We start from the raw sequence: 21,704 nt of genomic DNA, 5'->3' as shown, positions 1-21,704 counted from the left end.
ATTTGCTGTAGGGTAGTTGTACTGGCTGTGACCAAGTGATCAGTGATGACTATGATATTAGTTCCACATCATATCATGGACTTAGCTGTCTGTGTCTTACCCCACTTCTGCATATAAACTCAAGGGCAGGGATCAGAGACTCTGAGAGCCCAGCACTGTGGGGTCTTGACTGAAGGGACTTCACTGAAAGGACAAGAGGCACCTGCTGCTTCTCTGTACCAGCATGATAAGTTGGGAGTCGCATTACCTCCCATCCCCATGGTCTTAGGCCCCCAAGGATTGGGCAAGGGACAGTCTCTGGCCAGAACATATAGGTTCTGTCTGCTCTCTAGCAAATATACATGACAGTACAAATTCATGACCAAGTTACATTATATTAATAGAAATATCAAAATAGAAAAAAGGCTTGGAATAGCAACCATCTTCTAGAATCTGAAGGCTGGCATTCATTGTTCATGAGCTCGGCTAAAGGCAGTGCCTTCAGAATTTGGTTAAACTGCAGAGAGAAGAACCAGGGTTAATTGCAGAGAATCATTTTCCAAGCATGACCACTGAAAGGGCTGAAACTGGCTTCTGAGGTTGCATGGAGCTTCCCTTCCTGAGTGAGATCTGTGGAAATAGAGCTGGTGGCTTTGGAATCAGGCTGTCTGTGTCACAGTGTCAGTAGCTTTCACAAAGACTTCAGACGATGGCACTGTGGCCACTGAGGTTCCATCATATGAGGCCTTTCCAGAGGTGGCTTCTGGAAGGGTCTTCTAAGAGCAGTGGCACTCAAGAGATCTGCATGTGACCATGACCAATGTCCAGCAACTCCAGAGGACATGGTAAGTCAGCTCCCTATACAGTAAAGGCCAGGAGCAGACTCAGTATGCTGAGGCATGGACGGTCAAGGTTCTGTTGATAATCTCCAGGTTCTTGCTGTGTGTCCCTCCCCGCCCAGTGAGCCTGCTCTGGGAGGCAGCCTTAGTGTAGATGGAGGGCAGGGAAGCTCCAGGGAGAACCATGCCCCCCCAGTGCTGCCTTGCACAAAGTTGGTCTCCAATAAACATTTGTGGATGAAAGGAGTCCTTCGTTGGCTTCTGACTCTGAACCTCCACCCAGGGCAGCAGTACCTCTCAGCCCAAGCCCAGGGAAGGCACCCACCTCACTGGAGGCAGTGAGAAGAGGCTGAGAAAACGCTAATAAGCACAAGCATGTTCAAAACCAGGAAAGTCAACCTCTCAGGCCTCTACTCTGTGGGCTACAGGAGACCAGACAGCTTGACGGCTTTTGACATTCGCTGGACTTCCTAACCTGATTGCTGACATCCCTGACAGCCTCTCTTTACTCCACGACCCACAGGCTAAAGTCCAGATGGAGAAGCCCATGTGAAGCCACCTCATCTGCACCCGAGTCAGCTTTGGGGAGGGTGGTCCTCCCATCACTCTGAGATGAGGAGTCCTGTCTCCCCACTGTGGTGTGGGGGCCAGGTGTCATGGCCATCCACAGCCAGCCACAGGTCTTCACCACCATGTGACTTTCTTAGTGTGAGACATACTCCTGGAAAGACGGAGATAAACCTACACAGAGCTGGGTACAGAAGAGTCTACAGTTAACGTGAACACCATTTGGATGGCCTGTCTTCAGGTGTTAGTCCGAGCTCTGGTCCTGAGCGTGGGTAGCTGAGAGGACCCACTGGCCATACTTCCCCATGAGAGCTTCCAAAGCAGCCTCTTGGGCAGGAAGCGAGGATCGGAGGGGAAGCAAGTCGGTCCTCCTAGGCTCTGTGCTGGTGTTGAACCCAGATACAAAAGGGACTGCAGCCAGCCTCCCCTCCCCTAGCCTGGCTCTGGTCAGTAATAACTCACTCCCCTCCCTCTTTCCTCTGGGCAGATACCCAGAGGTCTCCCCACAGAGAAACCACAGAGCTGGTGAGGGACCGGCGGGGCTGCGTCAGTGAGCATCCCCATCGCGCAGGACGAAACTGGGCTTGTGGGGGCCTCGCCCAAGGGGCCAGGAGAGACCCAGCCCTCCAGCTCTGTGCCCATCAGGCCCCTGGGCACGCTGGGGGTGCTCCGGGAGGAGGAGACAGGGAAAGCTAATGGTGATGGGGTTTTCTTTCTCATTTATGAAACAGAAAGGAGGCACCGTGGTAACGTTAGTAAATATGGGCAGGTATGGGGGCAGGTCCGCTCTCAGGAGCAGGGCAGCAGCTGAGGCCGAGGGTCAGATGAGGCTGGCCGCCTTCTCCTGCACATTGTACTCTTTGTTCTTCTTCACCCGCCAGCTGATGAAGATAAGCAGCACCGAGCCCAGAGCCTTGTAGGCCACCTGCAGGCCCAGGTACCTGTGAAGCAGGAGGCAGGACACGTGAGGGGTATGGCGACTCTGAGGCCAGGGCCACTGAGCAGAGCAGAATCATTGTCACAGTGACCCGGGGTCATGTGTCATCACCACTCAGGTAAGGATCCGTCCCCAGCTGAGTGGGAGCCACCTTCCTCATCCCTTTTGTACACAAGCCTAGAGAGGCTTGTAGGACGTGGGAGCTACATGGGACTCCCAGTCCAGTGCTCCTTGTTGCCACCTTCCTTGGTGCCCCTCACCCCCCAGAGGGCCAGTGAAACACTGCAGCACCAGCCATCTGGGAGGGTGCTGTGTCCCAGCACAGCCAGGAAGGGGGCCTTCTCCCTGCCCTCTTGGTCTGCCCTCCTCCTGGACTTCTATGCCCCTCCCACAGCATTTCCAGACCCCGTCCAGGCCCCTGAAGCCCACTCTCCCCACTTTGTTTGTGACAAGACAGCAGGTGAGGTGGCTGAAGGGGTGCAGAGCTCAGTGGTGCTGCAGCTGGGCTTGGTCCCACCTGCCCTTGGTCTCTGCCAGGAGCTATGATGGGCCACCTCTTTCCGAGCAATAGGAGGCTGGCCTGGCATCATTGTTCCACAGCCATGACCTCTTCCTTTAATAACCCTCTTTGTGATGCTGTCCCTCTCGAGGGCCAGGGGGGCCTGAAGACGGGGGCCAGGACACATCAGAGCAGCCTCTGGGTCTTGTTACTTGGATGGCTCTCTGTGAGCCTGACTTGCTGGTCAGTGGTGGCCCCCACTCCTGCCCATGGCAAGTTCCCCTCCAGCTCTCCCTCGCAGGCCTGAGAGCCTCACAATTGCCACTGGAGTGATGACCGCCCTTTACTCGGGCCTGGGGCCTGGCGCATCGTGCAGGCTCTCACCTGTTCCGGAGAGCATTGTTGTCATAGTAGACACAGGCCCCTCTCCTTCCCGAGCACTTTGCGCTCCACAGGATGCAGGAGTAGTCAATGGTGAGGCCATAGAGGGCTGGAGACGGCAACCAGGCTAGCATCAGCAGGAAGAGAGTTGAGAGAGCTCAGGTCACTTGGAGCTGTCAGCAGAGGCACCAGGGCAGGGTGGGGAGCCAGGTGCCTGGGGCCCCTACACAGCTCACAGGCATGAGAACAGCTCTGCCCCAACCCTGGGAACCACAGTGACTTTGGAAAGCAGACTAGCTTTCTGTGAAGCCTGAATTACTCTTTCACTGGAGGCTCAGAAGAGAAGAGGGACCTGAGCCATCCTTCCAGGACAGTGAGCTGCAGGTGTCCCCTTGTACCAGCTCAGACAGGTACCAGAGTTCCCACGCTTGGGATTGCTGGGCTCACCGGGTGGCAGGAGAAGGCTCTTGAGGACACCGACTCCTCAGGCCCTCAGGGCAACCCAGAGGCAAGCAGGTGCCCTCATTTTAATGGGGAGGAAGGTGGGCTCGGCTGGCTCACCTTTGCATAGCCAAGCAGAGTCAGGGCTGGACTTGGAACCCTAGTTCTCGGAGGTTCGAATCCCGCGTTCTTCCACAATGGCAAGCTGCCCTTAGACAGCAAGCACCACCTCCAGGCCCCCAACACCCTGGGTGTTCAGAGCCTCTGCCCCAAAGCTGAGTGCTGAGAACTGGTCCAGCAGGGGCCGTGCCCTATGGCTGCTGAATATTCAGGTCAGTCCTGCATCCTTAGCTACGGGTCTAGACAGGGGCAGGCTTGGCCAGATCCACACCCCGGTCAGGCCACCCCATTCTCAGACCCACTGAAAACAGCCTCCCAGACTCTGTTTAGGGCCCTGTGAGAAGCTGCTTCTGGGGGGAAGAAACAGGCAATGTTCTGCTTGTGGCTCTGCTGTGAAGTGGGGACCTTTAAGAACCAGCCTCTGTATCAGACCTGCTTGCTCCCAAATCTCCAGGTGAATGGGGAATGGAAGTTGGCCACAAGGAATGACCTTCCTAAATGATGTTCCCTGAATAGAAATGAAGTCCACAAAAATTTCTAACTAAGTTCCAGTGGGTAATTTGAAGCTGGCCAAGTCCTTTTCTCTACCCAGGGTGGAATTGCATTCTTGGGTGATGAATGGATCCCTCCAGCCTGCAATTTCTATCTGTGATCTCACATTGAGTTATCTGAGCTTGAATGAAAAAAACAAAGGCAGCAGGTGCTTTGAGCACAGGAGGGGGTGTTTTCACAGTGGTGGGAAGAAGCAGGGCGAGGTGCTCCAGAGCCTATCCTAGCTGCTGTTGAGCTGGGTAGAATGTAAGGTTTCCTTCCCAGTGGAGGTTTCAGAGCAAGTTATAAATGATAAGTTATAAATGGAAAGGCACTGTGGTGACAACTGTGCCTCTGCCATTAGGACAGGGTAGACCCTGGTGCTTTGTGTCCTCGTAATATAGGCCAGAGGAGCAGAGTCTCAAGAAGGGGGCTTTCGGAGCAAGTGGCCAGAGACCAAGAAACTCCACTGACAGAACTGGCTCACTCCTCCTTATCCCACACTCACCCAACTTTGGTAGGAGAGGGCCCCCGCTGGTTAGGCCCAGGAGAGACATCACCCACACACCCCAGGGTGATCATGGAAGTTGCTACAGAGTGAAGCGCAGCCAGGCTCCCGAATAATAATGCACTGCAGGCTTTTCAGGGATTTCAGCATTTAAGGTCAGAAAGTGCACTCTGATGCCAACTGAAGTCTCGTCACTGAAGTCAGCATATTCCCCACTGCAGTGGGAACCCCCAGGGTCCTTAATAAATCCCTCCTCCATCAGTGCCTTTATTTCCTGTACCTGTCACTGCAAGTCTCCATATGAGTGCCTTGTGTTTAATCCAGTGCCTGGAGGCAGCCAGAGGGGACAGTCCAGCATGAGCAGTCTGGGAAAGGACCTGCAGCGTCCTCATACCTGGGGCGAGCTGGGTGCTTGCAGATGCCTGCAGACAGCGCATTCACAGCCAGTCCTGATCCCTGGGCACAGCGCCCTTCCTCCTCGGGCTCTCACTGCTTTGGCAGGGTTTGCCAGCAGAGGGCCCCCCTTTGCTGAATAGAGGTAGGAGGAGTAGATTTTGTAAAATGGAAGGGAAGCCAGGGCTGGGCTCTGCTGCTGTTCTGGCTGCGGCAGGAACGCGAGGTTTTATTCCTACAGTGAATTCTTGGAGAGAGATGAAAAAATACCTACACTCAGCATTCTATTAGGCATTCGCAGCTGTGTCCACTTTTCCTTCTTACACAGTTTTGTTTGGAATTAATGCCATAGATGGAAACTTTCCTAATCTCAAGTGATGCGGAAACAGTCCATATGGGATTTGGCATTTGCTGTTGTGCTTATTATGTACAGCTTCTTATGACAGAGATGAGATGGGGCTTTTCCCCTCCGCACCCCACACCCCACAGCCCTCTGATTTCCCTTAATCTGGGGCCACCAGGAAGGGGGCGTCCCTGATACTCACCCAGCAGACGCATCAGCAAGAACTGCACTCCGATGGCGAAGGACTTTTCATCCTGGTTCACCACACTGAAAAGGCAAACAGGAAATCAGCCGGGGCAGGACTCAGGGCTGAGCCTTCCCTCTGCTGGTGCAGTCAGCCTCAGGGCGCATCAGACCTGCCCTCGAGAGGCCCCCCTGGCTTCCCCTGGGCCCTGTGCTCCTATTGTTCCTCTGGTGGATCTCACAGTGTGATCATTGCACCAACAGCATCATCAGCATCCCCTGGGAACTTGTTAGAAATGCAGATTCTCAGGGTGCACCTCAGATGAAGAAGCAGATGCTCTGGGGGTGAGGCCCCGCCCTCTGTATTGTAAGAAGCCCTCTAGAAGATTCTGTGCACACTCAGGTTTGAGAACCACTGGTCTCTGTGATTTTCAGGGCTGCCCAGAGCTCCCTCCAAGAGGCAGAGGACAGAGCATCTGGGAACCAGAGGATACTGAAGGCTGTGTTTATGGCAACAGGTCTGAATAGCTCTGGTGGTGTTTTACAGCAGTAGAAGACAGCCCTGATGCAAAGTGTAGCCAGAGCCCCTGGGCTGAGGGCTCCTTTGAGCAGCTAACAGAATCCTCCACTTTGGGCTGGGGCGGTGGGCATGTGACCTGTGTGGCCTTGCCGGGCTCCACACTCCGAAAGGCCCCATGTTCGCTTCAGTGCTCTGCTGTGGCTGGCTTGACATTCTTGATAATTTTGGAACCAGGAGCCTTGCATTTCCATTTTGCACTGGGTCCTGCAAATTATGCAGCCAGTCCTGCCCCCGCCCTTCTTCCCTCTAGAGGAGGAAAGCACTTGCCTGAGGAAGGAGACTGAGAGAGGAGAGGGAGGCTGTCTGGAGGAGGAATTGCTGGGCCCTGCCATGCCAGCTAGGCAGGGAGAGGAGAGGAAGGCCCCCATCCACGACATGGGGAGTCAGGAGTGGGCCAGCCAGGGCACCAGGCTTCCATGTGCCCTGAGTGCACACTCCTGAGTGGGAGCTGGTTGGGGGAAAGCATTCAGAGCTGAAGGGAATTCAGATCTCCACACACATATTGTTTTATTTCCACAGTTCTGCTAGCAAACTGGAAAGGGACCATCTTTCAGCTTCTCAGAATCCCCACTGGGGTGAAGCAGGGGAGAGGTACCCACTGGGAGCCCCCAGTGGAAAGTGCCTCAAATCCCAATCTAATGGACACTCCCTTTATTGAAATAAGTCCCTTCAATGGGCCAATCCACAATAGATGGATTTGTTTTGGTCCTTTGCTTCCATGTTTTGGTCCTTATCTCTGGATAGACTCTCCTGGTTTCTCAACTAAATGGGACTTGGGAACCCCAAACTGGCTTCTAACAGAGAGTTTGAGTTCCTTGTGATCTCTGCCCCTTCACCCCTGAACTAACACTGGCTCTCTGACCTCTGTCTTGTGATACATTATTGGCACATCTTCACTCCCAGACTGTATTTCCATGCCTGCTTGAGGGCCATGAGTGATACAAATAAGGTTTGGGCCACGTACAACATTGGCTTTACCCCTCACCTTCTTTGCACTACATAGCATCCATTCTTTCATCTTTCCCAGGGGAATTTATCTTTAAATTATTTGGGGATACTGGGGCCTCTTCTTCAATTTCACTCCAGCTCCTGACCAAACTTGGAGGGGATAGATTTTTCTAAAAAAGCCCACCCTGGGGTTCAAATGGTGCTTTCCCTCCACTACTTCCTCATCCCTGATGAGTGGCAGTCCTCTGGGAGGCAATCTAACAGCAATGCCCTTCTCCAATGTTTGGGGGCTTCCCTATGAAATTTCTTTATTCTATTCCCTCTCTTTGTCATGGCCACCCACATACCTTTCTCAGAATTACTGGGTCCACTGTGGTCCATCTGACCTGGAGTGCAAGAAGGGACCCACACGCAGGGGCCTTGAGTGAAAGCATGAGTACTTGGAATGCACAGATGCAGAGCGGTAGAGGAGAGGGTGGCGACGGTGTTGAGACAAGCAACCTACTCTGAGCACCCCTACACATTCTCGTGGAGTATGCTAAGAATGTAAGGGCCTGACTGTGTGCTTCCTGGGTCATTTCCCAAGGGTGTGGTTGCAGTGAACAGACCTAAGGCATGAGGTAAAAGCTGCTAGACCTGCTGCAGGCTTGGTCTATAGAAGCAGTAGCTCTCCCAAGCTCAGTGCTCCTCAGCTGTGCCCTACACCCACTGCAGTGACACATACACCTGAAGCCCTCCACGTCACCCAGTAGGACATGGGGTCACAAATAAATGATGCAGCATGAGCTTCACATTGCTTGCTGTCCTGTGAGCAACAAAGTCCTTTGCCTTTGACCTAGGAGTCTTCCGGCTTCTGCCAGCATCCTTATGAAACAGTAACAGAAACAGGAGCTCGGTAGTTTGCAAGCTAACTTGTAAATAGGATAAAACCCCAGACTCCTCAACTCCTAGTCTTCTGGGGAAACTAGCTGTTGATAAGAATAGTAATAATAATTTGGTGGTAATAATTCTTCCAGTAGTCATGTATGGATGTGAGAGTTGGACTATAAAGAAAGCTGAGCGCTGAAGAATTGATGCTTTTGAAATGTGATGTTGGAGAAGACCCTTGAGAGTCCCTTGGACAGCAAGGAGATCCAACCAGTCCATCCTAAAGGAAATCAGCCCTGAATATTCATTGGAAGGACTGATGCTGAAGCTGAAACTCCAATACTTTGGCCACATGACGTGAAGAACTGATTCACTGGAAAAGACCCTGATGCTGGGAAAGATTGAAGGCAGGAGGAGAAGGGGATGACAGAGGATGAAATTGTTGGATGGCATCACCGACTCAATGGAAATGAATTTGAGTAAACTCTGGTAGTTTGTGATGGACAGGGAGGCCTGGTGTGCTGCAGTCCATGGGACTGCAAAGAGTCAAACATGACTGAGAACTGAACTGAACTGAACTGAATAATTTGGTAAATATTGATAATGAACCATTATGCAGAGCAAAGCAATTTACAACCCCCACATGAATCCTTTGAGGCCAATATCATTAATGCCCTTTCATTCATGAGGAAGGGCTTCTTAGGTGATACAGTGGTAAAGAATCTGCCTTTCAATGCAGGAGACACAGAGATGTGGGTTTGATCCTTGAGTGGGGAAGATCCCCTGGAGTAGGAAATGGCAACCCACTCCAGATTCTTGCCTGGAAAATTCCATGGACAGAAGAACCTGGCAGGCTATGTCTATGGGGTTGCAGAACTGGACACAACTGAGTGACTAAGCACACACATACATGAGGAAATTGAGACTTGGTGAACTTGACAACACTGAAGGACATTTAGCCAGTTTATGGTAGAGCTAGGCCTTTGACCCTGGACCGGGTCTTTCAAATCCTGTTTTTCCATCTCTGTTGCCAGACTGATAAGGACAGGAGGGAGGTAGGCAGGGGTAAGTTATGCCAACTTGGTTGAAACCTTATTTTCTCCTTTCCAGAGGGTGAGGTGAATGGAGGGTCATTTCATGTCAACACCTCAGGGGCAGCTTGGTGTCACTGTAACAGGACACCTGCCTTGGCCTGCCGCCTGTCCTGCCCTCCCTTCTGACCTGGCTCCTAGTACACCGGGGCTTTTCTCATTGTCATCCTTTCCACAGTCCTTATTCTGTCTCTGGAACTTTTCTCGTTTTCCTTCTCTGATTTTATGCCTCTAACTGAATTCTCCTCCCTCCTCTCTGTTCTTTGAGAGTTAAAGATAGGTGAATCTACAGGTGTGGAGTCAGCGTGGAGCCTGGAAGCCTGGAGGGGTCACGTGGCTCAGCCGGCAGGCTCCGCCTCCTCTCCAGGCCCCGCCTCCTCTCCAGGCCCCGCCTCCTCTCCAGGCCCCGCCTCCTCTCCAGGCCCCGCCTCCTCTCCAGGCTCCGCCTCCTCCTCCCTCCTCATACAGGATGGAGAGGCAGAGACACCCACCAAATGAGGCTGCAGTATGGAACTCCACACGGGCTGGCACCAAAGCCCTGACACTGGCGCACTAGTATTATCTCCCTGCATCACCCCAAGAATATCTCATGTCCGAGGACTCAGAGGACCAGGAGAGGCAGGAGAGCTGAGAAGGGGGCAGCTGGACGTTAAGTGAGGGGAGCGTTGGGAAGGAGAGGTGCACTCACCGCAGCACCATCATGTAGAGGGGGTTGTGCGAGATGCAGGCTATGAGCGCCGCAAAGGAGATGAGGAAGATGGTTGGGAGCAGGAAGTGGGCGCAGGAGACGGGACACGGGCCTGTCTTCGCTGAACCAGATCCCCTGTTAACGCAGCTGCAGTTCAAGTAGATCTTGGAAGGAGATGGAGGGGAACAGGGGAAACCTGCTGTTATTATTTCGAGTCCACACACTTTAAATGCCTGCTCCAACGGTCACCCCTCTGCCCTCCCTGGGGACCTGGTGATGCTAGATGCAGAGACTGGAGAAGAGATGAGGTGGGGATTTCAGGTGCCCCGGGGATCTCGCTTCTGATCACTGGGCAACAAACAGTGTTTGTTTCACCAAAACCAGTCGTCCGTTGTGCGCTGGACTCCTCCTGCAATTACACCACGAGGGGGTCTGCAGGATCCCGCTGCCAGGTATGGTCCACCAGTTGCGGACCTGGGTTTGGGAGGGCCCTCCTCTGGGCCAGGCCACCTGCTGCCCAGCAGTAGTGGTTTTCTGGGTTTTTGTTTTTGCTGTTTGTGTGTTTATTGCAGGGACATTAAAGGAAGATAAAAATAGGAGGAGATACCAGTGGGAATGGACTTCCCAGGTAGCTCAGCTGGCAAAGAATCTGCCTGCAGTTCGGGAGACCTGGGTTCAATCCCTAGGTTGAGAAGATCCCCTGGAGGAGGGCATGGCAACTCACTCAGTATTCTTGCCTGGCGAATCCCCATGGACAGAGAAGCCTGGCAGGCTACAGTCCATGAGGTCGCACAGAGCCTGACACAACTGAGCGACTAAGCGCAGTGCAGCACAGCACCAGAGGAAACACAGTGAAATCCACTGAACTTTCTGCCTGAGATAAATTCCTCCTTCCTCTAAAGGTCTCTGTCTCAAGTCTATAAATCCATACAGCTCAACATGGTTGTACAGCTCACCTTGGTGGACCCTGTCTGTCAGGTGGCTTCATCTTCCCTCTCACATCATCTGATGGACCAGCCTATGGTCCAACTGCTTTAAGTGTCAAAGCCATTAGAGGGCAGAGATTGGAACTAATAAACTGGTATGCTTCCTTCTCCCAAGGACTGGAACTATGGACCTTCTTTACTTGGGCTGCTGGGAAGCTCATAATTAAGTTGTATACAATGTTGCTGCTACCTTCCTCAGTCTGGATTTTTTACACATATATTCCCTTATAATTTGCTATTTTTTTCTTGATATTATGCTGATGAACCTTGGTCTTGATGTGGTTGTGCTGTTATTGGAAACTTGTCAAGATTATTTCTGGAGGTAGACAACTCAGAGGTAAGTAAATAAAGATAAGAAAACCACAGAAGCCACCACAGGCTCTTCCAACAAGAAGGCGACTGAGAAGGCATCTTGTCCAAGCTCCTGGTCCTTGCACCTCCTAGAACCATGCTCCTCTGCCAGCGGAGGTGGCCATGGAAGCAGCTTTGCCTGTCGTCTCAGGGAAGATGGCTAGCCTTGCCCATGCCCTCCACACAGGTTTAAAGGAACAGGCTGCATCCTCTCCCTAGGGAGCTGCATAGACTTCTCGTGCTCTTAGGATAAAGAATGTCCAAGTCTGAAGCCTGAGCCCTGCCTGCTCCCAGGCCTAGCTGGGTATGACCCTCTTCCACACCTTGTGCCAGCCCTAGCCTTCTCGCTCTTCCCATTTGCCAGATCATTCATGCCCTTGGGTCTTGCTCTTGCATTTGCTTCACTCCCAGGTCTTCATAGGGTTTTCTTCCTCTGGTGGTTCAGTCCTAACGTCACCTCCTCTGGGAGGTCCCCAGATATTCTCTGTCTCATTAAGTCTCTTCGTGGCATGGGTTACCTTCTAAAAACACTCTTGTGCCTTTATTTGGTGAATACAAGTTCATGAGGGTGGGGACATGGGCTGATGGGTTCCCCACTGAATCCTCAGCACCCACGAATGTGTCTGGTGTTCACTACGTGTCTGTTGAATAACCACACAGACAACTGGAGTTGGTTTGCTGCTGTCTGATCTGGGGAGGCAGGGAGCACTCTGAGGGCCGGCCAGGACCTTGCCAAGTGAGTATCGTGAATGTGAGCTGTGTGAGTGGGAGGCTGTGGCTGGGAGACACCTGATCTTGCACAGACATGCCCTGGGCTGAGGCAGCACCCTGGGTTCTAGTCCCAGATCTGCACCATGAATAGCTACAGCCTTCAAGCCAGTCGTGTGGCCACAGCTGAGAGTGCTCAGAAGGGTTGAACCAAAGGGCCTCCTTCACCACTTCCGGCTCTAAACTTCCAGGTCCACATCACAGAGGCCCTCTGTCCTCAATCTATGTGGGCCTGTCCATATGGCTTTGCGACATAACAAGGTTGCAGGATGCTGGTGTGCCCAATAAGGACCCATCAGGGTGAGACTGGCAGGCTTTAGCGGAAGGAGTGCTCTGACTTGTTTCTGCTTTGAGCATTGTTAGGCTTCAGGAATGTGAATTCATTGGACATTGGCCAGTCTTTAATTGACTTTGGGCTATAAGCATCTGATCATGACCCTAGGGTATGGGAGGTGGAGAAAAGGTGGGTGTGGCCCAGAGGCCAGGATGCTGGGAATGAGTGGGGTGGAGCCCTGCCCATCCCAAGTGGAGGAGCAGGCTGTCAGAGCACACACTAGGCAGAGACCTGGGGCCCCTCCGGCCCTTACCGGTTGCTTGAGAGCTATGGAGCTGAAGTTGACTTCACTGCAGCCAGCGTGGCACGGGGAGAGGTATTCAATCCCATCGTCTCCACAGACCGGGTGGAAGACAGAATCTGGGCACGAGCAGCCCTGGCGGCAGGGGAGAGGTTGTGGACGTATAGAACTTGATGTGCTGCCAGCAAAACAGGAAATGGGAATCAAACAAAGCAAGACCAAAGGAAAGCCTCGCCACTCCAGCCCAGCGTGACTTCCCTGCCTGGTTAGCGTGCTTGTGCTTCTCTGTTTGTCTTGGGCCAGCGCCACCCAGAGATCTGAATCATGTCTACTGGAGCCAAGGGTCAACTTGGCCGGTGTTCATGGCACCTCTGCTTCTTCTGCCAGTAGGAGCCCAAACCTACCAACTAGTCATTGGGAATGCTTGGTTGGCAAATCCCCCACTGCAGAAGGGGTCGAGACGAACAACCTGCCAGGACTCTGATGAGAGAGAAGGCAGATGCTATGGGAAAGTCACAGGTGATATTTCCCTTCCTTTCTCTTTCATGTGGGCTCGGCTGAGGCCCCTTGAGGTCATCTAGGGTCTCAATGGCTCCTGTCTCTGGGTCTAAGTAGCCATCGCCCAGGTTACTGCATCCACCTGAGCTTTAACCCAGTGGTTTCACTGGCTGGTCACACCAGTCTCTCCGCCCTCCATATCCAATATTCATGATCTCCTCTGGGAAGGGTGGGGGTTAGGGGCTGATAAACCACAGTTCAGAACTTTGCTAAAATAATTATTCCAGTGCTGGTTAACAGTAATGGGGCATCTCTCATGCTCCAGGCACTGTGCCTTAGGGCTTTTCATGCACTGACACCACAGTAAATGTTCTGATAATGATGCTCCCTTTGTGGATGAGAAACCTGAAGTAAATTTCCCCAACTAGGAAAGAGCAGCACCAGACCTCGGACCTGGTCTGATGACAAAGCCCTGTGCTAAACACCCAGGAAAGCATTCTTGGCCTCTGTCAACCACAGCCAGAAGAGAAGTACAAACTGGGAGTGGGCCAGCGTGTGGGGAGGGGCAGTTCCATCCTGAATAACACTACCCTCCTTCATACCCTCTGGAGACAGGAGAGGTCCTTTCACAGGCAAGGATAAAGCACCAAAACTGAAAAGTACGCTATCTTCCGGTATTGCAACCTCACTGGGCAAAATCTAAAAGAAGAGGTGTGGAAAGGTGGCTCTGAGGGAAAAAAGCAAAAAAGCACATCCCCTCCTTGGCTTCAAAGCCCTTCCTGAACATGAAGCCAAACTTAGAACTTAAAACCATGTCACTTTATGCAAGCCGACAGGTATCCTTTACCTGCCCTCTTCCTCACCTGCCCTAATTTTTTAAGTCTGCCATCACTTTCATTGTTCTTCTCCAAACCTTTTCAAGTCTCTGTCTCTCATCTTTCCTCAGCAGCTCAATAAGACTCTGTAATTCTAGCTGGTAGAGAGCAGATGCTAAACATAGCTATTTCCTGGTTCCTGAGGCTCACAGCACTACAGATTCATCTTGAAACCAAACAAATCAGTTTCTATTGCTTCTTAAAACGCAGAACGCTAATCCTGATTGCTAGTGGCCCACTAGCACTCTCTGATTTCTTCTCATAATTGAGCACACTAAGACCTGGCTTTCTCAGTCGCCACATACGAGATCAGATCAACAAGGGAAAAGGAGAGAGGACAGTTGAAGAAGCAGAAAGAAGATGTGGCAGCCATCTGCAGGTTCTGGACTCCTCACCCTCGCTCCCCTTACCTCGGGGGGTAGACCTCCGCCACGAGCGGGGTGGAGCAGCCCATGAAGAACAGAGGGGCACAAAGGATCATGGAGATGATGATGATGGTGGCAGCTACACGGGGAATGGTTTGCAGAGAGAAAGCACAGCGCTTCATGAGGATCCCTCCAAGCAGCATCCCCAAGGCCGCAGCAGGGAGGTTCACAGCACCTACAGACAGAGAGAAGCTGGTCTGGGCGCAAAGGCCTTGGAGTGCTAATGTGGACCACCGAGAAGGGGGCATGGCTTCCTGAAGGGACATTCAATATGTTTAATTGCAACAGTAATAGATGACATTAATTGAGCACTTACTGTTTGCCTGGCATACTGACAGAGTTATCTTGACATGGAGGATTGCCCTGCCGGTGCAAACAGTAAAGAAAGAAGTGGGACCCTTACAACCAGAGATGTGGGTTGAATATGCATTTATTAGAAAGTGAAAGTGTTAGTTCCTCAGTCATGTCCAACTCTTTGTGACCCCATGGACTCTAGCCTACTAGGCTCCTCTGTCCATGGGATTCTCTGGGCAAGAATACTGGAGTGGGTAGCCATTCCCTTCTCCAGTGGATCTTCCTTACCCAGGGATAGAAGCTGGGTCTCCTGCATTGCAGGGAGATTCTTTATAGTCTGAACACCAGGGAAGCCCAAAGAACTCTGTGCGGGCATAGTTGCATCCAATTCTTTGTGATCCTGTGGACTGTAGGCAGGCACAATACTGTCCATAGTACTCTCCAGGCAATAATACTGGAGTGGGTTGCCATGCCCTCCTCCAGGGGGTCTTCTGGACCCAGGAATTGAACCCAAGTCTCCTGCACCTCCTGCATTGCAGGCAGATTCTTTACCCGCTGAGCCACCTGGGAAGCCCTTATTAAGCCTTTCATTACCTGGCCCTTTACTGCACTGTAACCACAGGAGGTTAGCAAGGCTCTGGTGGTGCTTCCTGCTTGATGTGCTAGTCAGAGGCCAAAGGCTAGAAGGGTGAAGTCACAGCCAAGAGCCACACAGGAGGTCAGGGGTCATGCCCTGACCACCCTGCCACATCCACATGGTCAAGTTCACCAGTGAATTGGCCCCCATCATTCCCTTGGGTACTTGATGGGACTGCATCAGTATTTTGCAACCTCAGCTGCCAAAAACACACGTGCTGGATGCTGGCACCCTCTGCCAGAGATTCTGCCCTCACTGCTCGAAGGTGGGGCCTGGGCATCTGTATTTCTTAAAGCTCTCCTGGGGAGCTTAAAGTATAGGGGCTTGAGAATCACTGGGCCCCACAGTCCTTATCCAGGTGAATGTCTTCAAGCCCTTGGAGAAGAAAAACACCCAGCGGCATCTTGCCTAGCCCCCAGCTCAATCCGTGCTCTTTCCTCTCTTGTCCTTGATGATGTCAGAGCCTCTGGGAGACAGTCAGGCTTTCAGCCCCTCTGACAGGGAGGAAACAGCCCCCAACCTCCACCCACTCCTGCCCAGAATTATAGGGGCCCAAGAAATCTGCCAAGAACATTCTGGATTGCCAACCAGGAAAAATGTCCTTAAAATCCTTTCTCCTGGGCAAGAACCCGCTGGCTCCTGCCCTTATCCGGTCTGGTGGCGCACCTCCCTGGATGAACGGGGGAAGGCCCAACTGCGGCAGCCCTGGGGACTTACCGATGAGGAAGTTGGCATAAGCTGCGGAGGCGCCGTACTGCTTCTCCAGGAACTTGTTGAGGAACGTAGAGAGGCCGGCGATGACGGAGGAGAAGGTGCACTGAGCCAGGACTACCAGCATGAAGAGTGGGTTCATCAGGAGCCTCAGGAAGATGCGGGGGAACCCTGTGGACAGACTGCTCTCAGGGCTGCGCCTCCAGGCAGTGGTCACTGGGCTCCGCAAGCCTGACCTCTGCCCTTCCTGCCCCCCCGGCAGTTCCCCTCTCTTCCTCCGGACAAAAACCCAGGCCCCAGGCTGCTCAGTGGCCAGCTGGGGACACAGAGCCACTCAGGATCCACTCAATATGCTCACGGGCTAAATAAAATGAGGACAGGCCTGGAAGAAATCAGGTGGCGGGTGATTACACAGGACAGCCGCATCAATGTGAAGGGAAGAGAGAGGAGGATGTGAGCCAGACTGTGAGGGCGGGGCTGCCTCTGCCTGATTTTGGGTCTCCTGCTCTCTGCAAAGCAGCAGTCGGCAGAACCTCTCATGAAGCGATGGGCCAGTGTTGCTCTTACTGCCACTCACCACACCCAATCCCACATGGGCCAGGTGACCCTAGACCACCCCCACCCCAAGCCAGCCCACCCAGGACTGCCAGGTCACTCAGTTACTTTTAATGAAATCCACCAGGGATCTTCTTGACTTGACCTCTTCCATATTCCTTGCTTCATCCACCATGGGATGAGTCCTCTGAAGGCAGCAAAGGGGGTGAGTGTTAACGACATCCTTGAATGTTAACAGGTTCCTTACAGCCATCTTTCCCAGGCCCTTGATCCTTCTGGTCTTAGTGGCTCACGGCAGGGCGGTGCTCAGCCACCCTGGAAGTGCATGGAAGGGTGTCCAAAGCAGTCACCACATGCATGTCAGTGAGCCTGGTGCTTTGGCCACTGGCCAGAATGCATCCACACTAGGGCCTCCCAGATATGATTTCATATCTGTGCATATTATTTCATGTCTAACTGTTGGCTGATGCCAAGAGGCATGAGTGAACATCAGCCTTTGTCTGTCTGTCATGGCTACACTTCTTCCTTGTCCTCAGGTTCCAGGAGCTATGGGCCTCTGGGACGCTCTGGTCTATAATGACCTCTGTTCCCAGCTCTCTCTTTCAGTCTCCTCTGTGGAGTCCCTTCGTTCTTCTGGCCCAAAGTTGGATCCTGTCCAAGGCTCCGACCTGCCTCTTGGCCTGCACTTTCTGTGCAAACCCCCTCAGTGAACTCGCCTTCCACTTCTGAACTTGTCAGCTGCAGCCCAAGGCCCAGCTCTGAACCACTAAACAGATGCAAGGCCCCCGAGCTCAGACACTGTTGGGATCCCCCAGCAGACTCATCACCAGGTGCAGGCGCTCCCACTTATGTCATGCTTCCTCCATGGTGGGCCCCGTGCCCAGCATTCTGCATACACTGTCCCATTCCTCACAACCTCCTCCTCAGATAGGTGCTCTTATCTCTGGTACTTTTGTATTTATTTTTATTTACTTATTCGGCTGTGCCAGGTCTTAGCTGCGGCATGTTGAATCTTAGTTCCTAGACCAGGAATCACTGAGAGCACAGATTCTTAGCCATGGGACCCCCAGAGAAGTCTCTATCTCCAGTACTTTAAAGTAGAGGAAACTTAGGAGCAAGAAAACTTGCCTAGGATCTCTCAGCTAGTTTAGAAGTAGCAGAGCTAGATTCAGACTCAGGTTTGTCCGACTCCAGCATCCTGATGATGTGCTGCCACACTTTGAAATTCTTCTTCAAGACAAGTTGAGGCCGTCTATCCCTGCCCCACCCCCGCCCCGGCCAGGCCTAGATTTCACCCAGTCTCACACACCTTATTGCAGAACGTCCAGCTCAGCCTCTGGCTCTAAGCCTTGGCACAAACTTCAGCTGCTCACGGCTAAGTCCTTCTGAGCAACCCCTCCGAGGACATCTGTACTGCCCTGTTCCAGGTGCCTGGCAGCCAGGGCCCTGGTCCTCAGCTGCATCATCTCCACACTGGCTGCATCACGTCTCCAGGCTTCATTCCTTCCCGACTCCCCGGCCACAACCCCATGTAGTTGTCACCCAAGTGGGCTCCAGTCACTTAGAACTTCACGAGATCAGAACAAGTTTCAGATCCTTCAGGCTAATGTCAAGGCCCCCACTCAGACTTCTCCCCACTGCTTTCCAATCTCATCCTTCCCTGATTTCTTTCCCCAACAGATATGACTGGAAGATGCATGCAGGTCAGTCTGCTCAAAGTATGCTCCACTCTCAGCCCAATCTCACACTCTTCAGCACTAGGAATGTCTTTTTTACTCAGTCCTTTAGGATTAGACATGACCAGCCCTATTACATGCAAAAGTCAACGGCTCCAGGTCACATATTCAGTTTTTATTGACTCTTAATTCTTTATCTCACTTTACATAACTCAGAACTTCCCCCAGACTATATTCCCTGGAGCCCTCCTAATCCCTGAGATGCTACCATGGTCAGGGAACACATGAAATCACATCTTTGGGAAATTCACAAGCACGCTCACCTTTCAAAGCCTCTGAGAAGTCCTGCATCAAGAAACTTGATTAGATTTCACCCAGAATTAACTTACTGAAACTTCTCAGCTTTATTATCTACCCCTCCATACCTCCTGGTGGCTCAGATGGTAAAGAATCTACCTGCAGTGTGGGAGACCCAGGTTTGATCCCTGAGTCAGGAAGATCCCCTGGAGAAGGAAATGGCAAACCACTCCAGTATTCTTGCTGTAAAATTCCATGGATAGAGGAGCCTGGCAGGCTGTAGTCCATGGGGTCTCAAAAAGTCAGACAGGACTAAATGACTGACACAGTACCTCCTTTTAGGAAACTCTTACAATAGGTAGAATTGTGGGTTCTCAGAAGCTTACCTCCATTTTTGTGGGTATTGCTCGAGGAAAGAAGAAGAAGGGGAAAGAAGTGACAACCAAACAGGCAGAGGAAATGAGCAGGCCCAACCACCAGGCTCCTATCCATCGGGGGTCTCCAGGGCTCAAGTTAACCGAAGCTGAAGAGAAAGCACAGGACACAAGTATTTGTTGGATGAATGCATGATCTCACTTTACTCATCAAGGGAACTAGCACCTTGGTCAAGACAACATCCGCTCTTTCTTCCCAGAGAACAGAGGCCTGTGGGAGGATCAGCGAGGTTAACCTTGCCCTGCAAGCACCATTTCATTGGCCAGTTTCAAACCCATGCATTCCTGGTTTCCAAACCTGCACTCTTAATAACTGAGTGCTCTGCCTCCCACTTTTGTTAACCCCTAAAGAAGGAGGCCTCGCAATTCTTAGAAAATCAAAAAACCACCATGAACAGAGTAGGCTCTTGGGTAAGCAGATGCTTTCTCCTGTGCAGTCTCCCATCCACATCCAAGGGTCTGCTGTTGTGTTTCTCTTTGTAAGTAAAGAAGCCACATGGGCATGCAGGGAGAGAGAAGAGGGAGAACACTGTCCTGGGCCCTGTCCCTGGTGGACTGGGAGCTCAGGGGCCAGTCTCTTTGGGTAATGAAGAGCTAGGACCCAGCTCAGGAAGTGCCAATGAAGGGCAAGCATGGCTTGACCTCGAGCAGACAGCTCCTCCAGCTTTGCCCTTTGATTTGAAGTACAGGTGGATGACACTGAGCAGATGACACTGTGGTCTGACAGTCCCAAGGTCAGGAGTCTGTGGTGTCTGGCAGCATGATCGCCCACATTCTTTGTGAGACAGGCAGGCTCTGATCTGAGTGCCTGGCACTGGGGTGGGGATGTTATTTCTGAGGGTCTGGCAGACCTGCCTTCCAGCCACATCAGGCCTGCGGGAATTTCCATACCACGCACACACTCCCCGTGCATTCCCTGTCTTGACTTTGTCCAGATGGTTTCCTCTACCTGGGAAGGCCTCTGCCACCAGCCACCACCAGCTGTGGAATTTCCACTCACATGGGATGGAGACACACATCATCTCCCTGGGAGGCCCTCCCTCATCACCTCATGCAGAAGCGCTTTTCTGGCCTTGGAACTGCCAAAGCACTTTGCCTGTCCCTCTGTTACGGTGCTGGCCCTCTCTGCCTTGCAGAAGGCTGGGGGGTGTCAGGCAGGCTTACAACAGCCATATGCCCTTGTAGGATTCATCCCGGGGTCGGCTCCCTGAATGGTTAACTCAGTACATGTGCTCTTGTCTGTGGATTGTATTTTCTCATCCTGAGATAGAGAGGCTTAATCCATATCATTTTGTTAATAGCTCACTTCTGTCAGCCTCAGTATATATCGGCCATTTTTAAACATCACAGCAACTTTATTTCACTATCATTAGCCCCATTTTACAGATGAGGAACTGAGGCATAGGAAGATGAAGGTTTGTGCCCAAGATCAGTGGAGGTGGTAGAATTCAGCTAGTAGAGGTGGAACCAGGATTAGACACAGGTTCCCTGCTATCTGTGTCCACATGGTTAAACTCTGTTACACTCTTCTGTGTGGGAGTCATAAGCCATGTGTATATTTCACATACTGCTTCTTCCTTTCCCTTAAAGAAGTCTTCTCAAAAAATTTTAAACAATCAAAGCCATCTTAGAATCAAAGAATTATAGAGTTATTTTTAACACCATGACCTCAGAAGGCAGCTGTGATAGCAACACCTGAAGCCCTGCCCAGGTCGCAAGGTTTCCCACTGCAGAAAGTATGTTTTCTTAGGGAAGAAAGTGTGTTTTCATGAGGTACCATTTCATGCCAATCAGAATGGCTGCAATCCATAAGTCTACAAGCAATAAATGCTGGAGAGGGTGTGGAGAAAAGGGAACTCTCTTACACTGTTGGTGGGAATGCAAACTAGTACGGCCACTATGGAGAACAGTGTGGAGATTCCTTAAAAAACTGGAAATAGAACTGCCTTATGATCCAGCAATCCCACTGCTGGGCATACACACTGAGGAAACCAGAAGGGAAAGAGACACGTGTACCCCAATGTTCATTGCAACACTCTTTATAATAGCCAGGACATGGAAGCAACCTAGATGCCCATCAGCAGATGAATGGATAAGAAAGCTGTGGTACATATACACAATGGAGTATTACTCAGCCATTAAAAAGAATACATTTGAATCAGTTCTAATGAGATGGATGAAACTGGAACCTATTATACAGAGTGAAGTAAGCCAGAAAGAAAAACACCAATACAGTATACTAACGCATATATATGGAATCTAGAAAGATGGTAACAATAACCCTGTGTACGAGACAGCAAAAGAGACACTGATGTATAGATCAGTCTTATGGACTCTGTGGGAGAGGGAGAGGGTGGGGAGATTTGGGAGAATAGCATTGAAACATGTATAATATCATGTATGAAACAAGTCGCCAGTCCAGGTTCAATGCACGGTACTGGATGCTTGGGGCTGGTGCACTGGGACGACCCAGAGGGAGGGTAGGGGAGGGAGGAGGGAGGAGGGTTCAGGATGGGGAACGCGGGTATACCTGTGGCGGATTCATTTCGATATTTGGCAAAACTAATACAATATTGTAAAGTTTAAAAATAAAATAAAATTTAAAAAAAAGAAAGTGTGTTTTCCTCAGCGGCAACTCCCGCTCCATGATAAAGCCTGGCCCTGGAGAGAGGAGGCACATGCTGTCTGCTCTCCACTATCTGAGGCCGGCTGACAATTGCAGGTGGG

The 21,704-nt window shown here is 51.7% G+C and overlaps 1 protein-coding gene across 1 annotated transcript in view; it reads right to left on the bottom strand.

Moving 5' to 3' along the window:
- Positions 1-354: 354 nt before the first annotated feature.
- The window catches only part of SLCO2A1 (solute carrier organic anion transporter family member 2A1), an 89,365-nt gene continuing 68,015 nt past the window's right edge, over positions 355-21,704 (bottom strand). Inside the window, exons 6-14 of the mRNA XM_027545666.1 lie at positions 18,930-19,066; positions 16,679-16,757; positions 16,022-16,186; positions 14,359-14,548; positions 12,588-12,753; positions 9,896-10,059; positions 5,741-5,805; positions 3,206-3,329; positions 355-2,326 (exon numbers count right to left, since the gene is read on the bottom strand). Of these exons, the coding sequence (XP_027401467.1) occupies positions 2,206-2,326; positions 3,206-3,329; positions 5,741-5,805; positions 9,896-10,059; positions 12,588-12,753; positions 14,359-14,548; positions 16,022-16,186; positions 16,679-16,757; positions 18,930-19,066 (1,211 nt within the window). The 3' untranslated portion in view covers positions 355-2,205. The remainder of the gene's footprint in view (positions 2,327-3,205; positions 3,330-5,740; positions 5,806-9,895; positions 10,060-12,587; positions 12,754-14,358; positions 14,549-16,021; positions 16,187-16,678; positions 16,758-18,929; positions 19,067-21,704) is intronic.

Source organism: Bos indicus x Bos taurus, chromosome 1 (genome assembly GCF_003369695.1).
Source record: "Bos indicus x Bos taurus breed Angus x Brahman F1 hybrid chromosome 1, Bos_hybrid_MaternalHap_v2.0, whole genome shotgun sequence".
Classification (NCBI taxonomy): Eukaryota; Metazoa; Chordata; class Mammalia; order Artiodactyla; family Bovidae; genus Bos; species Bos indicus x Bos taurus.
The sequence above is the reverse complement of the archived record's forward strand: the minus strand, read 5'-3'. Positions and strand labels throughout refer to the sequence as shown.